Source organism: Glossina fuscipes, unplaced genomic scaffold (assembly GCF_014805625.2).
Source record: "Glossina fuscipes isolate IAEA_lab_2018 unplaced genomic scaffold, Yale_Gfus_2 1, whole genome shotgun sequence".
NCBI classification, from domain to species: Eukaryota; Metazoa; Arthropoda; class Insecta; order Diptera; family Glossinidae; genus Glossina; species Glossina fuscipes.
The window spans coordinates 16826747-16844614 of NW_023998415.1; the positions used below are offsets into that span (position 1 = coordinate 16826747).

A 17868-nucleotide genomic window follows, 5' to 3' on the forward strand; every position below is an offset into this window, starting at 1 on the left:
GACTTCTTCTGTCTCTGCCTTATGAAATCTTCACAAATAGAAAAATTCAATCATTCATATTCACCGGTGTACTAAAGCATCTACTCGATAGAACGAATGGCCTTGAAGCCCGAAATTTATTTCACTTTCAATAAAAGATGAATGACTTTAAATTCACGCGGATAACTTATGCAATATGAGCCTTGTAAAGATTTTCTGCCCCAATAAAAAAGATGCACTGCGTACAACTTAGACTCAAAGTGTACAAGATTTACTTAAATTGAGTTGTGCAAAACTTTCTTCCATTTCCGGTTCTTATTGATATTGAAAGCCACATTCTCTTCATTTTTGTTCGTGATACTGCTCCTGAGCATTGTTCAACTTAAAAATAAGCTAAAATGCTACGGTCGGACGTAGGCGACTTTAACTAACCGTGCACTACGTTGCCTAACACGATTTTTCATTACTTAGAAGGACTCAATTTTGCGTCAGATCTCCCCGATCATCATAAAATATTAAAAATTTACTCTTTCGACCTTAGAGAGCTAACGTATTATGAGAAAATTTTTGCAGGATTGTCTTCAAAAAATGATCCCATTCAGTCCAAATGTTTCAAATTCATGTAATATGCTGCAAATACTATGACTTTTATTGACTTTTGATAATAAATACTAAAAATTGGATCGTTTTCTCTAAATCGGATTTGTATGGGGAATGATTGAATTGAATCTTTTTTAAGTATAACTTGTCCTTGAGTCTAAAATTGTCAATGCATCAAATTTGATCAAAATATGTTGAAAATTTTCAATCTATAGGTTAAATTTAAAGATTCATGTACAATCATAGGATGGACGCATAGACTTAAATTTATTAAAAACATAATTATAAATTAATCAGTATAAAATGAAGTTAGCTACCTATATAATATCACACAAATAATAATATGCCATATTGAACGTAAATTGAATAGGGTACCTTGAATGAAAATTAATTTATAATTGAAATTCATTGTGTGAGTGATCAAAATTGATGACAGGTTAAGACTATGGAGTAGATCACATTCATGAATTTTAAAAAACATTTCAAAACTGAAAATTCTCTTAGTTTGTGCTGAAGCGTGGTAAGCTAAAAACTGAAAAACCGCTTGCAAGGCATCAAAATAACGAAAGAAAAATATTTAAATTAATTAATTATATTAAAATAAATGAAAAACGTAAATAATTGATTGAATCCTTCAGCCGGAGCAGTATACTTCTAGGAGCCATAAACAATCAACAATAAATTTTAAAAATATTTTTTAAATTATTTTTTTATAAAATGTGAAAAATTAATAACAATCCAAGATTATTAGTACATTGCATATATACATACATATATATATATATGTATTACATCACAATTTGTCACATCTCTTTAATATGAATTATATGTCTTGTAAGCGATTTTTGGTTTCGCGCTAGGCGAAGAGTTTAATTAAATTAACCTCTTTTAGATAAAAACGAGACATTGCGACGTTACGTCGCTACTCAAGTTATTTTTTCCCAATTAATTGTTGTTGCAAGTCAAGCGAACGTTTGTAATTAATTATTGATTTGAGTATTGAGTGTGTGTGAGGTTTTTGTTTTTTTTTTTTTTTTTTTGTTTTTTTGGAATTCTTAAAACATTATGGAACGTGAGGACTCTTCAATATCGAAATCATCGTTAGACACACCTATAGCCGAAGGTTTGGAGCCGTCTAAGCCCATCAGCTTTTGGCGTCTTTATCGTTTTTCTACGCCTTATGAAATATTTCTACTATTTATTGGTTTTTTAATGTCGGCCATTAAGGCTTTGACATTACCGGCTGTTGTAATCGTCTATAGCGAATTTACTGCTATGTTAGTGGATCGCACATTACGCATTGGTACCAGTTCAAAGACATATGCTCTTCCTCTATTTAATGGTGGCAAGACATTGTAAGTTATAATGCAAGTCAATATATCAATATATTAATTAATTAAATAGCATTTCTGGTATTTATGGGATAAGTGAGTGCTTTAAGTGATATAACCCGATAAATATAAAGTCCATCGGATATGAATTAAAGTTTACTTAGGATACAGATTTACTAAAGTGCATGATGAAAAGTCAACCCAAGTCAACGTGCAAGGTGTCATAGGCGCCTGACTACTTAATTGCGACAGATGGAAATATGTTGATGGAAAAATGAACAATTAGTTATAAGCATCTCGATGAGCATCCTACTCTTTCACTTTTTACATTGCAGGGCATACTTTTACTTTACTTCACGATCTAAGGTCGAGGAAATTTTATCCATTTTGAATGTACTGAACTGTTTACGATAACCTTTGTGAAAGTATTAACAGCACGCACAAAGTCTTCTTGACTTTTTAAAGTCTGAAACTGATATTCGGTTTTTAATGATCCGTCTTGTATGACTGACTATAAAGGCTTTCATTTGTATGCTGACATATGTTTTATTAAGTTTGTGGGGTGGTATGCTGCACACAGAAAACAGATCGAATCAAAATCATTTTCTGAAAGGTTACTTACACACCTACCCACCGCTTACGAGGTGGACAATGTCTAAGTAATCATCAATATTTTCATGATTTTATATATCTAGGCCGCCCATCTAAACTAAGTAATCGATGCTAACCCTATTGAAATCTCCATTCGAAGGCCGCCCACCTAAGCTAAGCTGATTCTATTAAAATCTTCATTCTAATTTACCTATATAATTGTTCCAAACAATTTTCCATAAACCGCGCAGTTCGCGGTGAAATATATTATTACTCGGAACTACTCCAGTCTCCATTATAGTATTCAGGGTACCATTGCGGTATATGGTATATTAAGTTTGCGGGGATGCATGAAACACCCAAAAGGGCTTGAGATAGACCTAACTTTTATTGCACCGATCCGATTGCTAAGAAAATGATTCCCAATCTATGATCTAATTAAGAAAGCAAGCTTTTATTTAACCCCAAAATTCTAATTTTAATCACTTTATAAAGAAAATGGGGAAGAATATAGAGAAAGAAAATCAATTTTATTTAAATTGGGGCATAATCCATTCACGTTTTGAATCCCCTCCAATATATAACAGATTTCGTGAAAAGTATGACTTGATATTTTATCAGGAAAATAAATTAAGAATTGATGTAATTTGTGTAAGGTCGGCGACGTCTGACTATAAAGTTTTCGCTTCTTTTCATTTCCGATTCCAATTCTTTGTAGAACTAATGCCTCCATCGATGAAAATAACCGAGAACTTTACAATGATTCAATATCTTACGGCATTCTTTTGACTTTGGCTTCACTAGTTATGCTGATATCGGGCATATTCTCAGTCGATATATTCAATTTGATCGCCTTGAGACAAGTCACTCGCATGCGTATGAAATTATTTCAAGCGGTAATGCGACAAGATATTGGCTGGCATGATCTAGCAGTTAAACAAAATTTTGCCCAAAATATGACAGAGTAAGTAACCGTGAAGCTCATCGCTCTTGATGTAACCACATTTAATTTCATATGACCAATTATTAGCGATATCGAAAAGATTCGAGACGGCATATCCGAAAAAGTGGGTCATTTCCTATACTTGATTATTGGTTTTGTTATAACGGTAGCCCTTTCCTTTGCCTACGGCTGGAAATTAACTTTGGCAGTTAGTGTTTATATACCGTTAGTTATTCTCTTGAATTACTTTGTAGCCAAAGTAAGAAAACTGCAGTTCGGTCAATTTGATCAAATCTAATCATAATCTTTTTCCATTCAGTTTCAATGTAAACTAACCACTGAAGAACAAGAATCGTATGCTAATGCTGGCAATTTAGTGGAGGAAATATTAAGTTCTATACGTACTGTGATAGCATTCGGTGGCGAACAGAAAGAATCGGAGCGTTATGATAATTTTTTGATTCCCGCTCGCAAAGCTAGTCAACGCAAGGGGGCGTTTTCGGGATTCAGCGATGCTGTGTTGAAGAGCATGCTATTCCTATCGTGTGCGGGAGCATTTTGGTATGGCGTCAATTTAATACTTAACGATCGTAATGTTGAGGACAAGGAATACACACCAGCGATTTTAATGATTGTAAGCTTAGCCGCGATATCCAAGCAATTAAGTTTTAACTAAATTTTTCCCACTTGCAGGCATTTTTCGGCATCATAATCGGGGCTGATAATATCGCACGCACTTCACCATTTTTGGAAAGCTTCTCAATGGCCCGCGGTTGTGCTTCCAACATATTTCAAATAATCGACGCATTGTCTAAAATAGATCCCATGTCCTCTGATGGAAAAATTCTTAATTATGGTTTACGAGGCGATGTGGAGTTTAGTGATGTTTTCTTTCGGTATCCAGCCCGTCCGGATGTCATAGTACATCGTGGTTTAAATATTAAAATTAAAGCTGGTACTACAGTCGCTTTAGTGGGTTCATCCGGTTGTGGCAAATCCACTTGCTTGCAATTACTGCAACGCTTTTATGATCCAGTATTCGGTTCCGTATTACTCGACGAGTTAGATATACGTAAATATAATATACAATGGCTGCGTTCTCAAATGGCCGTAGTGGGTCAAGAGCCCGTATTATTTTCAGGAACCATAGGTACAATTTATACTTATATAAATTCATAAAAATAAGTTATGATTTAATTTTTCTCTAAGCCGAAAACATAAGTCATGGCAAGCACGATGCAACGCAAAAGGAAATTGAAGCTGCTGCCAAGGCAGCCGGAGTTCACGAATTTATTTCCAATTTACCAGAGGTGATTCTTTTCTAACGAATCTCTGTAATAATTTACAAATGTTTGTTAAACGCTTCTCCCAATTATCTCGGCTTTCTTTTATATTCACTTAGAGTTACAAAACAATAATAGGGGAACGCGGTTCCCAGCTGTCCGGAGGCCAAAAGCAAAGAATAGCCATCGCCCGAGCATTAATACAGAATCCCAAGATTTTACTCTTAGATGAGGCCACATCAGCTTTAGACTATGAATCAGAAAAATTAATTCAAGAAGCTTTAGATTTCGCGTCAAAGGGACGTACAACAATAGTGGTATCACATCGTCTATCAGCCATTAGAGGGGCTGACAAAATTGTTTTTATAAATGATGGTAAAGTGGTTGAAGAAGGCTCCCACGATGACCTGATGACATTGGAAGGAGCCTACTATCGAATGGTAGTCGCTACACAATTAAATATGCATGACTTGAAAAATCATCAAGTCAATGAAGAAGGTAAAGAGTAAATAGGGAATGAAATTTAGTCACTTCATCGCATTTTACAGGTAATTCTATCGATTTGGGAAATAATTTATCCGCATATGAGAAAACATTCGAAACAAATTTAATAAATTTCGATAAAAATTATAAAAATAGGCGACAATCGGAGGCCGCTGACGCAAAACTGAAAGGACGCTTAACGCATGCTTCGAAGGCGCTATCAGAAAAAAAACCTAATTTCTTCTTAACATTTAGTCGCACACTTAAAATCGCAAAACCTGAATGGTGCTTTTTAACGCTGGGAGCCTTTTGTGCAATAGGTTTTGGTTTCACTTATCCCGCTTTTTCGGTGGCGTTTGGCGAATTCTATGCAGCCTTGGCCGAAGTCGACGAAGAAATGGCTTTAGATCGCACTGCTATGTTATCGTTCAGTTGTTTGGGCTTAGGTTTAATTACGGGATTTGCCGGTTTCCTACAAACCTACTTATTTAATTATTCCGGTGTATGGCTGACTACTCGTATGCGGTCCATGACTTTTAAAGCCATGATGAGACAAGAAATGGCCTGGTATGACGAAGAAACTAACTCCGTAGGTTCATTGTCGGCTCGCTTATCAGGTGACGCGGCTGGTGTCCAAGGAGCCATAGGTTTTCCCTTAAGTGGCCTCTTACAGGCCTTTTCAAATTTTGTTGTCGGACTTACTTTGTCCTTCTACTATTCTTGGAAATTGGCTTTACTCTGCCTAAGTACATGCCCCATTATAATAGGTTCAATTATTTTTGAAGCAAAGTAAGTGCATTCACTCCTTTTGTAAAGCCAAGTATAATATGAAAGAATAGACTGAAAAAAAATTTGTTTAGTTTCATGACAAAATCTATGCTTCACGAGAAACAAGTTTTAGAAAACGCTTGTCGCATAGCTACCGAGGCAATAACGAACATACGCACTATAGCCGGACTGAGGCGAGAGCAACAAATCATTGACAAGTATAACGAGGAGGTACACAAAGTGGAAATTTTGATACGTAACAAACTACGATATCGTGGCATCATTAATTCGATCGGGCAAGCGTTTTTATTCTTTGCCTACGCTGTGGCTTTATGTTATGGCGGAGTTTTAGTATCGGAAGGAAAAGTACCATTTCAGGATATTATCAAGTGAGTTAAAGAAATGCCAAAAAGTATTGATTCAAAATTCAAAAAAATTTCATATGCTTAAGAGTTTCAGAAACCTTATTGTATGGTTCCATGATGTTGGCTCAATCTTTGGCTTTTGCTCCAGCTTTCACTGCGGCATTAGCAGCCGCGCATCGTCTTTTTCAAATTATAGATCGCAAACCGAAAATGAAATCTTCTCCCTGCCCGACAAAAAATACTTTAGCCAAACAATTAAATATCTACGAAGGTGTTCGCTATAACAATATCGAGTTCAGTTATCCCACCCGTCCGGGAATAAAAATATTAAATGATCTCAATTTGGAAGTTTTGCAGGGTACAACCGTGGGTCTGGTGGGTCATTCGGGCTGCGGAAAATCCACTTGCATCCAATTAATACAACGTTATTACGATCCTGAGGAAGGCTCCATAGTAGGTTTAACGAAACTCATTTCCAATGATGTTAATAACTTTTACGCATTTCAGTTTATCGATAACGATGACATACACACCGATATGAATTTAGTCAGTCTTCGACGAAAGTTGGGTATCGTTTCTCAAGAACCATCGCTATTTGAGCGCACCATCGCGGAAAACATAGCCTATGGTGATAACTCTCGTTCTGTTACTATGCCCGAAATAATAGCAGCTGCGAAAAGTGCTAACGCTCACACGTTTATCACTTCTCTGCCGAACGGCTACGATACAAAAATGGGGAGACGTGGCACTCAGTTGTCGGGTGGGCAAAAACAACGTATTGCTATAGCGCGAGCTCTAGTTAGAAATCCTAAAGTCTTGCTACTGGATGAAGCGACATCAGCTTTAGACTTGCAAAGCGAACAATTGGTACAACAAGCCTTGGATTTGGCGTGCACTGGAAGAACTTGCATTATTATAGCTCATCGGTTATCGACTATACAAAATGCCGATCTAATATGTATCTTGCAAAACGGTCATATCGTAGAGCAAGGCAATCATCATCAGTTAATAGCTAAAGATGGCATTTATGCGAAATTATGTAAGACTCAACGAGATAATTAAGTTAAAAGTTTTAAAATTGCATTCAATTAAAAACTCAATACTATTACGTAAAATTGCTATGAAATAAATATAAACAATAAAATAATTTAATTTACTAATCATAGGAAATGAATTCAATTTACAATAATCTATGGAAATTATGATTAGACTTGTGAACAAGCGTTTTTTTTTTTTTTATTATTTTTTTCAATTTTTCTCCCCTTTGTTCGCCATATGCATTCGTGAATGTTTACTAACTATAGACCTTATAAACTATATACATATTTCTGATTACTGAAAACTTCCAAGTCGATATCTTCAATTGCGCATATTCGTTAAAGTAGTAAAGCTTAGTACCCCAAGTATTGCAGCTTTGTTTAAGTCTTGAACTCTCAGTAAAGTATCATAGTTTTGCAAATATATATCAAAGCATATCTGTTAATAATTCTCGGGACTGAGACATAATTGTCATCTCTAACAATAACTTAAACGACGCTTATTCAAACTTTACGTCATTTCAATCCTTTGTGTTTCTTGTGTTGATTACATGTTGCTTTTGGATGGGCAAAGATATCGTTCAGTGTTGGCTTGAAAACACTTATGACAACATTTCTTCCTCGAAAACAACCGTTTGCCGGTGATTTTCCGATTATGCTGAACGATATGGCTTAGTTGATTATACCAGAAAATCTCGAAAAGTAAAAATCCAAAAATTGCGATAACTGACTTACCCGTGATAATTTACATTTCGAAAATATCGAAAGATATTTGTCTTCACTATTTTTGCATGAAAACTTGGGCGTGGATACCGCATTTATTCACAAGCCGAATAAAAATATGAATATCGCATTGATTCACTGATTCTATCACTCTTAAAGGAGACAATCTTGATAAATAAAGACGGGTTTCGCCAAAATGCATTTCTGTTTTATTTGTCCGGGGAATTATTGACCGAAATTTTACTATTTTATTACACGTGCGTTCTAAACTTAATAGAATTTTGCGCCTTCAAAAGATACATATATGCCAAATATATAATAAAGTCAGACGGCCAGAGGGTCAGTTAGAACGTTCTAAACTGTAGTATGTTCATTGCAACCGGGCAAACTTTTTGAATGGTCTCCACTTGCTTACACGTTTTCTGTACAATTTTTGACCACCATCCAATTTATTCGGACCAAAGCGTGAACGGGATTTTCAGAGGGGCAGATGTTGTTTATTTTCGAGTTCAAAAAAAGTTTAAATGGTTTGTGTTCATTTCTCACAGATTTCAGTTGCGCAACATTTTTGCAATCACTTATGTTTTCATAGGCATCCGTAATGCGCGCAACTCATTCGTACTATTACAGGTTGAGCATTTATCACAATAAACAATCGAAGCGTGCCCCTGATTCGAGTTCAGAGTGACCATTACTTCTTGTCGTCATTCATTTTTGCATCGATGCAATTATCGCATCATCACCACAGGTCGCCTTTTACGATGTTTGATTACTTTGCGCCCTTGACTGCCGGTCAGCGAAGGATTTGAATCCTACCAACCCGTGGTGGCCGCCAGAAAATTCTCTTTTGAACATATTCTGCTTACTTTGGAAGACATTTTAGACAGGAAGCATATCGTTACTCATACTCTCAATTCTTCCGACAATGGGAATGTCAGTAAGAAGACCTCAAATGAACAGGCATATCGCTGTGATGACGATTCGATTCAGCGTCGCAAGAGAACTCAACAAATTTTTGTGTCTGTGCACATTCATTAAACAGTAAATCATAAAATTAATTTGCCTCAGTCATCCCGTAGTGCTATCATTCATTGCCTAACACTGGCGCAGCCTTATCTACAATAGATATAATTAGAAGATCTTATACATCTAAATTTATTAATTACAGCATTTTTATGATTATATACCATATAATAATTTAATGTAAATATTTATATAGATATTATCGTCCACGTTACGGTTTGTAGAGTTAAAAACTTGTAACTATAAGTTCGAACAGAAGTCAATCTTGCATACCCGTCAAGTAAGAAAATCTTTTGAAATGTACATAGTTTCATTAAATTTTCCTTCTTTTTTTTCCCAAATCCCATATCGCATTCACATCGTTCTATGTCATCTCTGATTGACGGACAATTGTTTAAAAAAAAACTCCTTTTCTAATATCTCATATAGGGTGTAAAATATATACGAACACTATGTTAAGACTGTTATATTAAATAATTATCCGAAACCATTCTCAATATCATTTTCAATATAATTATTATTATTTTGAAGATAAAAAAGAAAATATTTATGCTTATTTACGTTTATCAAATGAAAAGGAAGCGGTCACACACCAAAGCACGAGCCAAAGGAACAAAGGTTTCTTGCGTTTTTTTTTTTTTTTTTTTGCCCAGTCTATAATATAAAGGTGTGGCGGTAGTTAGGAAGGACTATAGGTAGGGAAGGAACGGAAAAGGTAACAGTATTTGTGTACCTTCTTACTTGAAAATAGAAAGATCTGGACGTGGCGGGAAAGGCTACGACGAGATAAATCGCTTCAAAGCCGGCCGATACGATTGTTTTCCTTTTAAACGTGAACTTTTAAATAAAACAAAGTTTTCTCCTACTTTTGCCATATTTGAACGGTATATATGTGAAGAACCGAATTAAACCGTAAGCTTTTTCGCAGAGCTTTTCAAATATCCAAATAGTTCAGTGTACTTAGCACAATTAAAATCTTTCGTCTCCTTCTTAAAGGCACTTTAGTTCTTTTGATATCCGGGCAAATACCTGATGCTCATGATTAGTTATAAGTGCATAGAAGGGAAAACTGTGTTCGAAAAGGGCCCATAACATGTCTACATTCACCCAATTACTGACGCCCTCTAACAAAGAGTGCATTTACAATTTTTCGTTTGCTCTCGCATAATATGATAAACCATTGCAAAACGTAGTATAATAAAATATATAAATTTAATAATAACAATTAAAAATATTAGATTCGATCGTAACCGAATCTTTTATGCCCATCAACGTCATACTAAAAAGGACAAACCGAATAAAAAGAACTAAATATCCATAGTCTATAATGTGGAGTGGACACGGCCGACACGAGTTTTTCTAAATTCAAAATAAAAGTTTTTATCGTATATCATCGCGGATGGGGGCGTTGTAGGCGTGGCCTTGAAAAGTTCATGTCACTTCGAAATTTGTTTGCAAATTTTTAAACAATATCTGCATTTACCACAAATACTATTCAGTTGTGCAGACAGACAGTTGGACAGACGAACAGACGGATATTTTAAGATGCATTGCAAAACTGAAACTAGCCAAGAATTTTAACTTTAAGCTTATCAAGTTTTCGAACTTTGTTTCTGCGCGTTATAAAGGTATTTGAAAAAAAATAATTCAATTTTGGGGTAGGCATGGCCAATTTTCTCCATTTTTTGTACGAATATTATAACATTGCCTGCGTTCCAAATTTTGTACATTTATCTGCTATAGCTACTGAGTGATACAGCATATAAACACAATCTTTTATTCTTTTTCAAAAACCGAGGAGTTCTCAGTTTACGTGGTACTGTGGACGTTGAAGACATTTAATCGATTTGGACCACTTTCAATACCAATATGGTTGCAGGAACTTTCAATTCTTTATGCTAATTTTGAAAACATATGGAAAGACGTACAGACAGACATGAATTTATATAATTTATGGGGTTTCTAAAGCGTCCTCCTGCGCGTTGCAAACGTTTCGACAAAATGAATATGCCCCTCATCCTTTGATGATGTAAAAGTACAAAATTTATAAATGATTTGAAATCAATTGATCGGGTAAACGGCGGCTGACTTAAATAACAGAATAGAATAAGAATTAGATGAATGCAGAGCAAAGTTAAATAGAATATGATACTCAATTGACCTTTAAACAGTTTTTTTGATTAAGTTTACGTTAACAAAGCATTTTTATTATATTTGTTTTTATTGTACATTAATTAAACATCGTTTAAAAAAGGTCTAATGAGAGCATTTCCTATACCGACATTAAATGACTATTACACATTAAATGGTGTAGAGTATTCAATAGACATCCCGACATCATGGAGGATACAACGCATGGCAAAGACATAAAAACGTTGAGGAAAGAAGCGAGAAAAATCGGTTTTTTCGAATTATTTTCAAATGCTTCGCTACGCGATTGTGTTTTATTAATATTGGCAGTATTAGCAGCTTTGCTACGGTCCTTAGTATTCCCAATAGTGATATTGGTCTACGGTGAATTAATTGCGATGTTCATTGATCGCAGTCTGGGAACTTCATCAGTAACATACTTTCTACCTATCTTTGATGGCGGTAAGATTTTGTAAGTATTCCCTCGAAATAACGAATGGACAAATGGAACATGAAATATAATGATTTGAATTGGGCTTTTGAAGTATATATAAATATATGTAAATAAATAAATATATATAAATTTATATATATAAATATATATATATAAATATATATATATATCTTTATCTCCACTCGAAAGTTTTGAATTTTTGTCACTTCAATAAATAAATGGACGAACGGAGGTCGTTAAATCAATTCAAAAGTCGAAATGCCAAATACATGGGATGTCTTGTCTTCGACAAGAATCCTAAAATGAAACGAATTCTAACAAAACAATTTGAATATTGCAGAATCAATGGTACCTATGAAGAAAATATGCAGGAACTACGCAACGATGCTAAGGCCTTTGGCATGCTCTGTGGTTTGAATACGGTACTAATGTTGCTGTCCGGCATTATTTACGTTGACCTTTTCAATCATGTGGCCTTGAATATTATAACACGCTTGCGTTCCAAATATTTTGAGGCTACGTTGCGTCAAGATATAAGTTGGCACGATATGGCAGAAAATCAAAATTTTGCTTTAACAATTACTGAGTAAGTATTAAAGTTCCGGTGAATTAATTTTTTAGACATTTTATTTTTGCCTTATATTGTTTTCAGTAATATGGAAAAAATTCGTAACGGTATCTCGGAGACAATGGGCCATTTTATACAATTATTATTCGATATCATTATTAGCATCGCCATATCCTTCGTCTATGGTTGGCGTTTAACTTTAACGATTTGCATTTACATACCGATTACGATGATAGTGAATTATGTAACATCCAATGTAAGTACAATATTATAGCAATTTTTTGTTGTTCTCTTTCTTTCTCTCTCTCTCTCTCTCTCTCTCTCTCTCTCTCTCTCTCTCTCTCTCTCTCTCTCTCTCTCTTTCACTCCCGTCTTTTATTTCATTCAAAATATTGAACTATATATTCAACATGAATTGTCTCGAGAAGTGATTAACAATAACAAAAAAATTTTACCACGTGTTCGTGAAAACTAAGCCCAAAGAACTAGTGCGCTAGTATCTTTTATATATAACAAAAAGGGGACTAATTATAGATTAGATAAATTTCAAGAAAGAATCAGAAATTATTTTAATATTTCTTCTTGATAGTATCAAAGCAAGTTAACAGCAAGTGAGCAAAATGCTTACGCGAAGGCTGGATCAGTGGTTGAAGAAGTCTTAGCTTCGATACGTACAGTGGTGGCCTTCGGCGGGGAAAAAATTGAAGAGAAGCGGTATAACAATTTCCTAGAACCAGCCCGTAGAGCGGGGAAATTGAAGGGCATGTTTTCTGGCCTAAATGACTCAATATTGAAAGGAATGTTGTTTATAAGTAGTGCAGCAGCTTTCTGGTATGGCGCCCATCTCATATTGGATGACCGGTATAAAGCTCCGGTCGATCAAGAATATACCCCTGCTGTTCTATTAATAGTAAGTACTTGAATTGCTATGGTATAAAATAAGTGCCGAATACTTTCGTAGGTTATTTGTGGTATAATTGTGTCAGCAGATCATATATCGCATACTGCTCCTTTCCTGGAAGCTTTTGCCGTGGCCCGTGGTTCGGCCGTTGCTGTCTTTCAGGTTATAGAAGCACAGTCAAAAATTGATCCTTTAGCTATGCACGGGAAAGTTTTAAACTACGGCTTTAAAGGAGATATTGAATTTGAAGACGTATTCTTTTGTTACCCATCACGTCCTGAATCAATCGTGTTGCGTGGTTTTAATCTCAAAATCAAAAGAGGAGAAACGGTCGCTTTAGTCGGCTATTCCGGTTCGGGGAAATCAACATGCATACAATTGCTGCAACGGTTCTATGATCCAATATTCGGTAAACTTTACCTGGATAATCAAGATATGCGAAAATACAATGTCCACTGGCTAAGATCAAATATAGCGATGGTAGGTCAAGAACCGATATTATTTTTTGGTTCAATAGGTAGGTAAGACGTGAGTGAAGTGACGAAAATTATTTGAAAGGTTATATTAAAAAATATTTAGAGGAAAACATACGTCACGGCAAGATGAATGCCACACAAAAAGAAATCGAAGAGGCGGCTAATGCGGCTGAAGCCCATGAATTTATAATAGATTTGCCAGATGTGAGTTTTCTCCATATTGCATGTAATCTCTCGACTCGATCATCCTTTTATATTGAAGGGCTATAATACATTAATAAGTGAAAGAGGTGTACAATTGTCTGGAGGTCAACGACAAAGAATCGCTATAGCTCGTGCATTAATACAAAATCCAAAAATACTGTTGCTTGATGAAGCCACATCGGCCTTAGATTATCATACGGAGAAAGTGGTCCAAGCAGCTTTAGATAAGGCCAGCAAAGGACGTACAACCATAGTAGTTTCACATCGTTTATCTGCTATACGTTACGCTGATCGTATCGTCTTCATCGACAGAGGCCGTGTGGTGGAGGATGGCACTCATGAGAATCTTATGCATCAGAAAGGTAGATATTTCGACATGGTCACCGCTCACGAGTATGACGGATTAGACGATAATGAAGAAAGTGATTCAAATCAATTAAAGCAGGGAGATAAAGACTATGATCAGGCAACTAAGTATACCATGGACGGTCATAGGTTTTCTGAAGGCTCCCTCAATAAAAATACCGAAAATTCATTCACAAGGACCTGCCAAGATTCACGAACTTTGGATAATAGTGAGCAAACACACTACATGAAAACATTTTTGAGAATTTTGAAATGGTCTAAGCCCGAGTGGGGTTTCTTATTACTGGGTGCTGTCTGTTCGATGTTGTACGGTTGCACGCAGCCGGTACTTGCGATAATACTTGGGGATCTTTTTGGATCATTATCGGTGGCTGAACCAGACGAAGTATTGAAGAGATCCTCACGTACGGCTCTAATTAGTGTAATCGTAGGTATAACGGCATGCATTACTTGTCTTACTCAAACATACTTTTTCAACTTGGCTGGAGTGTGGTTAACAAGTCGCATAAGGTTTGAAAGAAACGTTTGAAGTTCGTTTGTCTTTTATTATTCAGTTTGCACTTATAGATCTATAACTTTTCAAAAAGTGCTTAATCAGGACGTGGGTTGGTTCGATCTCAAGGAAAATAGTGTCGGCGCCATGTCAGCGCGTCTAGCAGGCGATGCTTGTGCTGTTCAAGGAGCGATTGGTTTCCCTTTAAGTAACATTATTCAGGCCATAGCCAACTTTATATGCAGTTTTACAATAGGTTTCTATTATTCCTGGGAATTGGCTCTGATATGTTTAACGACATCACCTTTTATGGTGGCCGCCATATTGTTTGAAGCAAAGTAAGACCTTTAAAAAATTATAAATTAGATCAGACTGAAAGTTCGCCATTTTAAGATTCACCAGTCAATGTGCATTAAAAGAGAAAAATATTTTGGAAGAAACTAGTCGTGTCGCTACCGAAGCCGTAGCCCAAATATGTACGGTGGCCGCGTTAAGACGAGAACGCGACCTAATCGAAACCTATCACAAACAACTGGAAAAATATCGTCTACAGATAAAACAACGGTTAAGATATCGTGGAGTGGTTAATTCACTCGGTATGTCTATAATGTTTTTGGGTTACGCCATAACCCTAACTTATGGCGGCTATATGTGCGCTGATGGACTAATTAAATTCGAAAGTATTATCAAGTAAATGCGAATACACGCACGCACATTGAAATTTACAAATTTACAGCCCTAACAATGAAAATTGTCTAACCCAACAGGATTTCCAATTCTTTATTATACGGTCTATTCATATTGGCACAGTCGCTCGCTTTCACGCCTGCCTTTAATGCTGCTATTATCTCGGCCAATCGTTTGTATAACATAATCGACCGTGAGCCGGAAATAAGGTCGCCGGAACCCAAAGTTTCCTTGCACTTTATCGATGATCAACTTTCAAAAGTCAATGTTAAACGAGAAGGGGTTAATTTCCAAAATATTTACTTCTCATATTCGACTCGGAGGTGCCATCAAGTTTTAAAGAATTTTAATTTGGATATAATGCAGGGAAAAACGGTGGCATTGGTAGGACCATCAGGTTCAGGTAAATCTACATGCCTGCAATTATTGCTACGATATTACGATCCGAACTCGGGAGAAATAGTAAGTTTAAAGAAGTCGCAATCTCTCCGCTACATAACGCAAATTTCACTTTTAGCATATAGATCAGGAAAATATTCATCAAGATATTTCTTTGAATAATTTGAGAAGTCGACTAGGTGTAGTTTCTCAGGAGCCATCTCTTTTTGAGAAAACCATAGCCGATAATATCGCTTATGGTGATACGTCGCGTACTGTGCCCATGACGGAAATTGTGGCCGCAGCTAAATTAGCTAATGCCCACGATTTCATTACTACTTTGCCAATGGGTTATGAAACTTGTTTGGGAAGCAGAGGGACCCAATTATCGGGCGGACAAAAACAACGTATTGCCATAGCTAGAGCGTTAATAAGAAATCCTAAAATACTACTATTGGACGAAGCTACTTCAGCTTTAGATTTGCAAAGTGAACGTGTAGTCCAACAAGCCTTGGGTGAAGCTTGTTCAGGACGCACTAGTATCATTATAGCTCATCGTTTGGCCACCGTGCAAAATGCCAATTTAATTTGCGTTTTACGCAATGGAAATATTGTAGAGCACGGTAATCATCTTCAGCTATTAGCTCAGAATGGTGTCTACGCGAAACTGTATCGTAGTCAACCAAATATGGGTTATATGTAATACAAAATTCGAAAATTCGAAATAATTGTCAAATTATCAGTCAGAATTATATAGCTGAGTAATACGATTCGTTACGTTACCTGATCAAGCATTATATATTAATAAAAAAAAATCCATTGAAAACCTCGCATATAAAATTTGCGTCCACACTTTGTTAAATTTTCAAAATTTATAATTTTTACATATCATATCCATCATCGAAGGGTTGCCCTTTACTAACTAACTAATAATGAACCCCGATTAGCATAGGGGGAGCCTTGTATTTATTTTATCAAAAGAAGGCTTCAAACATTCTATATATATAACATATATATATTCTTGATCAACATCAAATTCTGAATTAATCTAGGCTTGTTTGACTGTGCGCATGTGTGTCTGGCTATCTGTCTCTGATAAGCACTGTCCTGACCGACAAACTAGGGATGTCAATTACGAATTTGATGAAAAAATTGAAAAATTTTGCAGGTAAGTTCGATTAGGATATGATGGGCCGCGTCCACCCAATAGTGCAGTAGTATAAACGTAAAGAATGGCTGAGCTTATTTCTTCGTACTTTGAGAGAGCTGGCAGAACCCTTTGATAAGAGCTTTAAGTTCGACATATTGTTTTGGAGAAATTTTGTGATAAATCTTGTCCAATTTCACTGAAATTCACCTATCATTGATATTGACCTTCACATTTTCGGGCGTAATAATAGTAAATAGTATATGTTATTAGTGTCCGTTGTGAATTTATTAATTATTTTTGTTATATAATATTTTGCGCAATTTGTGATCGAGGTAAGTGCTTCCAAGGAAGCATCACGTAAGTCGTTATTGATCATATTACACAAATTGGATTAGGAAATCCTTTAATTACTGTTAATTATTTTCTACTTGGGAAAAAAAAAAAAAAATTAATTACTTTTGTATTTATTTTTATTATTAATTAACATTATTAATTAACATTAAATTCACTTTCTTTTATTAAATTAATATAATGAATTTAAAATTGGTTTTATTTGATCCTGACCGGCGAGGTTAGTACACATATACTTACAGTTGCGAGCACACAAAAATTTATAAAACTTCTATTGGACAAATTTCATCAGTGATCCCGCTCCTTTTTTTTGGGCAAGCTAACCTATTTTCTTTTCTCTCGATCCCTTAAGATATGCTACAAAGAATACAAGGGATTTGCGGGCAGGTGAACGCAATTACCTTATCGGTTCCGTTTCGCACTCGCATAAAAATCGCCACAAAACTTAGTATATTCCACAAATCCAACAAATCCGTAGAAATCCTTTCTCGAAAAATGCAAAATGTTTTTGGTTTTTATATATTATAATTAGTTATTTGCATTTGTTTCATTTATTTCACATCGAGTATGTGAAATAAATGAAA

General features: G+C 35.6%; 2 protein-coding genes across 3 annotated transcripts; both read left to right on the top strand.

The window, feature by feature from the left end:
• Positions 1-1222: 1222 nt before the first annotated feature.
• LOC119632043 (multidrug resistance protein homolog 65) lies at positions 1223-7442 on the top strand. Of its 2 annotated transcripts, none has more exons than XM_038024727.1 (11): positions 1223-1934; positions 3220-3465; positions 3532-3703; positions 3764-4078; positions 4138-4594; positions 4654-4754; positions 4847-5225; positions 5276-5999; positions 6050-6367; positions 6430-6796; positions 6851-7442. In XM_038024727.1, the coding sequence occupies exons 1-11, from the start codon at positions 1645-1647 to the stop codon at positions 7403-7405; spliced, it is 3924 nt and encodes a 1307-aa protein (XP_037880655.1). In that variant the 5' UTR covers positions 1223-1644; the 3' UTR covers positions 7406-7442. The 2 variants fall into 2 exon arrangements, with proteins under 2 accessions (XP_037880655.1, XP_037880657.1); XM_038024729.1 differs by having other exon boundaries at positions 1225-1934; positions 6071-6367.
• A 4075-nt stretch (positions 7443-11517) lies between these two features.
• Positions 11518-16604, top strand: LOC119632192 (multidrug resistance protein homolog 65). The gene is made up of 11 exons (XM_038025000.1): positions 11518-11728; positions 12051-12296; positions 12363-12534; positions 12868-13188; positions 13240-13696; positions 13759-13859; positions 13918-14735; positions 14793-15056; positions 15112-15408; positions 15486-15867; positions 15923-16604. Exons 1-11 carry the CDS (start codon positions 11655-11657, stop codon positions 16484-16486), a joined length of 3696 nt encoding a protein of 1231 aa, XP_037880928.1. The 5' UTR covers positions 11518-11654; the 3' UTR covers positions 16487-16604.
• The last annotated feature ends 1264 nt before the right edge of the window (positions 16605-17868 follow it).

Coding starts and splice junctions, on each gene's coding strand:
- LOC119632043 (XM_038024727.1), top strand. CDS start 1,645: ATGGAACGTGAGGACTCTTCAATATCGAAATCATCGTTAGACACACCT. Junction 4,079..4,137: donor CACCAGCGATTTTAATGATT/GTAAGCTTAGCC, acceptor TCCCACTTGCAG/GCATTTTTCGGCATCATAAT. Junction 4,755..4,846: donor TTATTTCCAATTTACCAGAG/GTGATTCTTTTC, acceptor ATATTCACTTAG/AGTTACAAAACAATAATAGG.
- LOC119632192 (XM_038025000.1), top strand. CDS start 11,655: ATGTTCATTGATCGCAGTCTGGGAACTTCATCAGTAACATACTTTCTA. Junction 12,297..12,362: donor TTTGCTTTAACAATTACTGA/GTAAGTATTAAA, acceptor TATTGTTTTCAG/TAATATGGAAAAAATTCGTA. Junction 15,409..15,485: donor AAATTCGAAAGTATTATCAA/GTAAATGCGAAT, acceptor CTAACCCAACAG/GATTTCCAATTCTTTATTAT.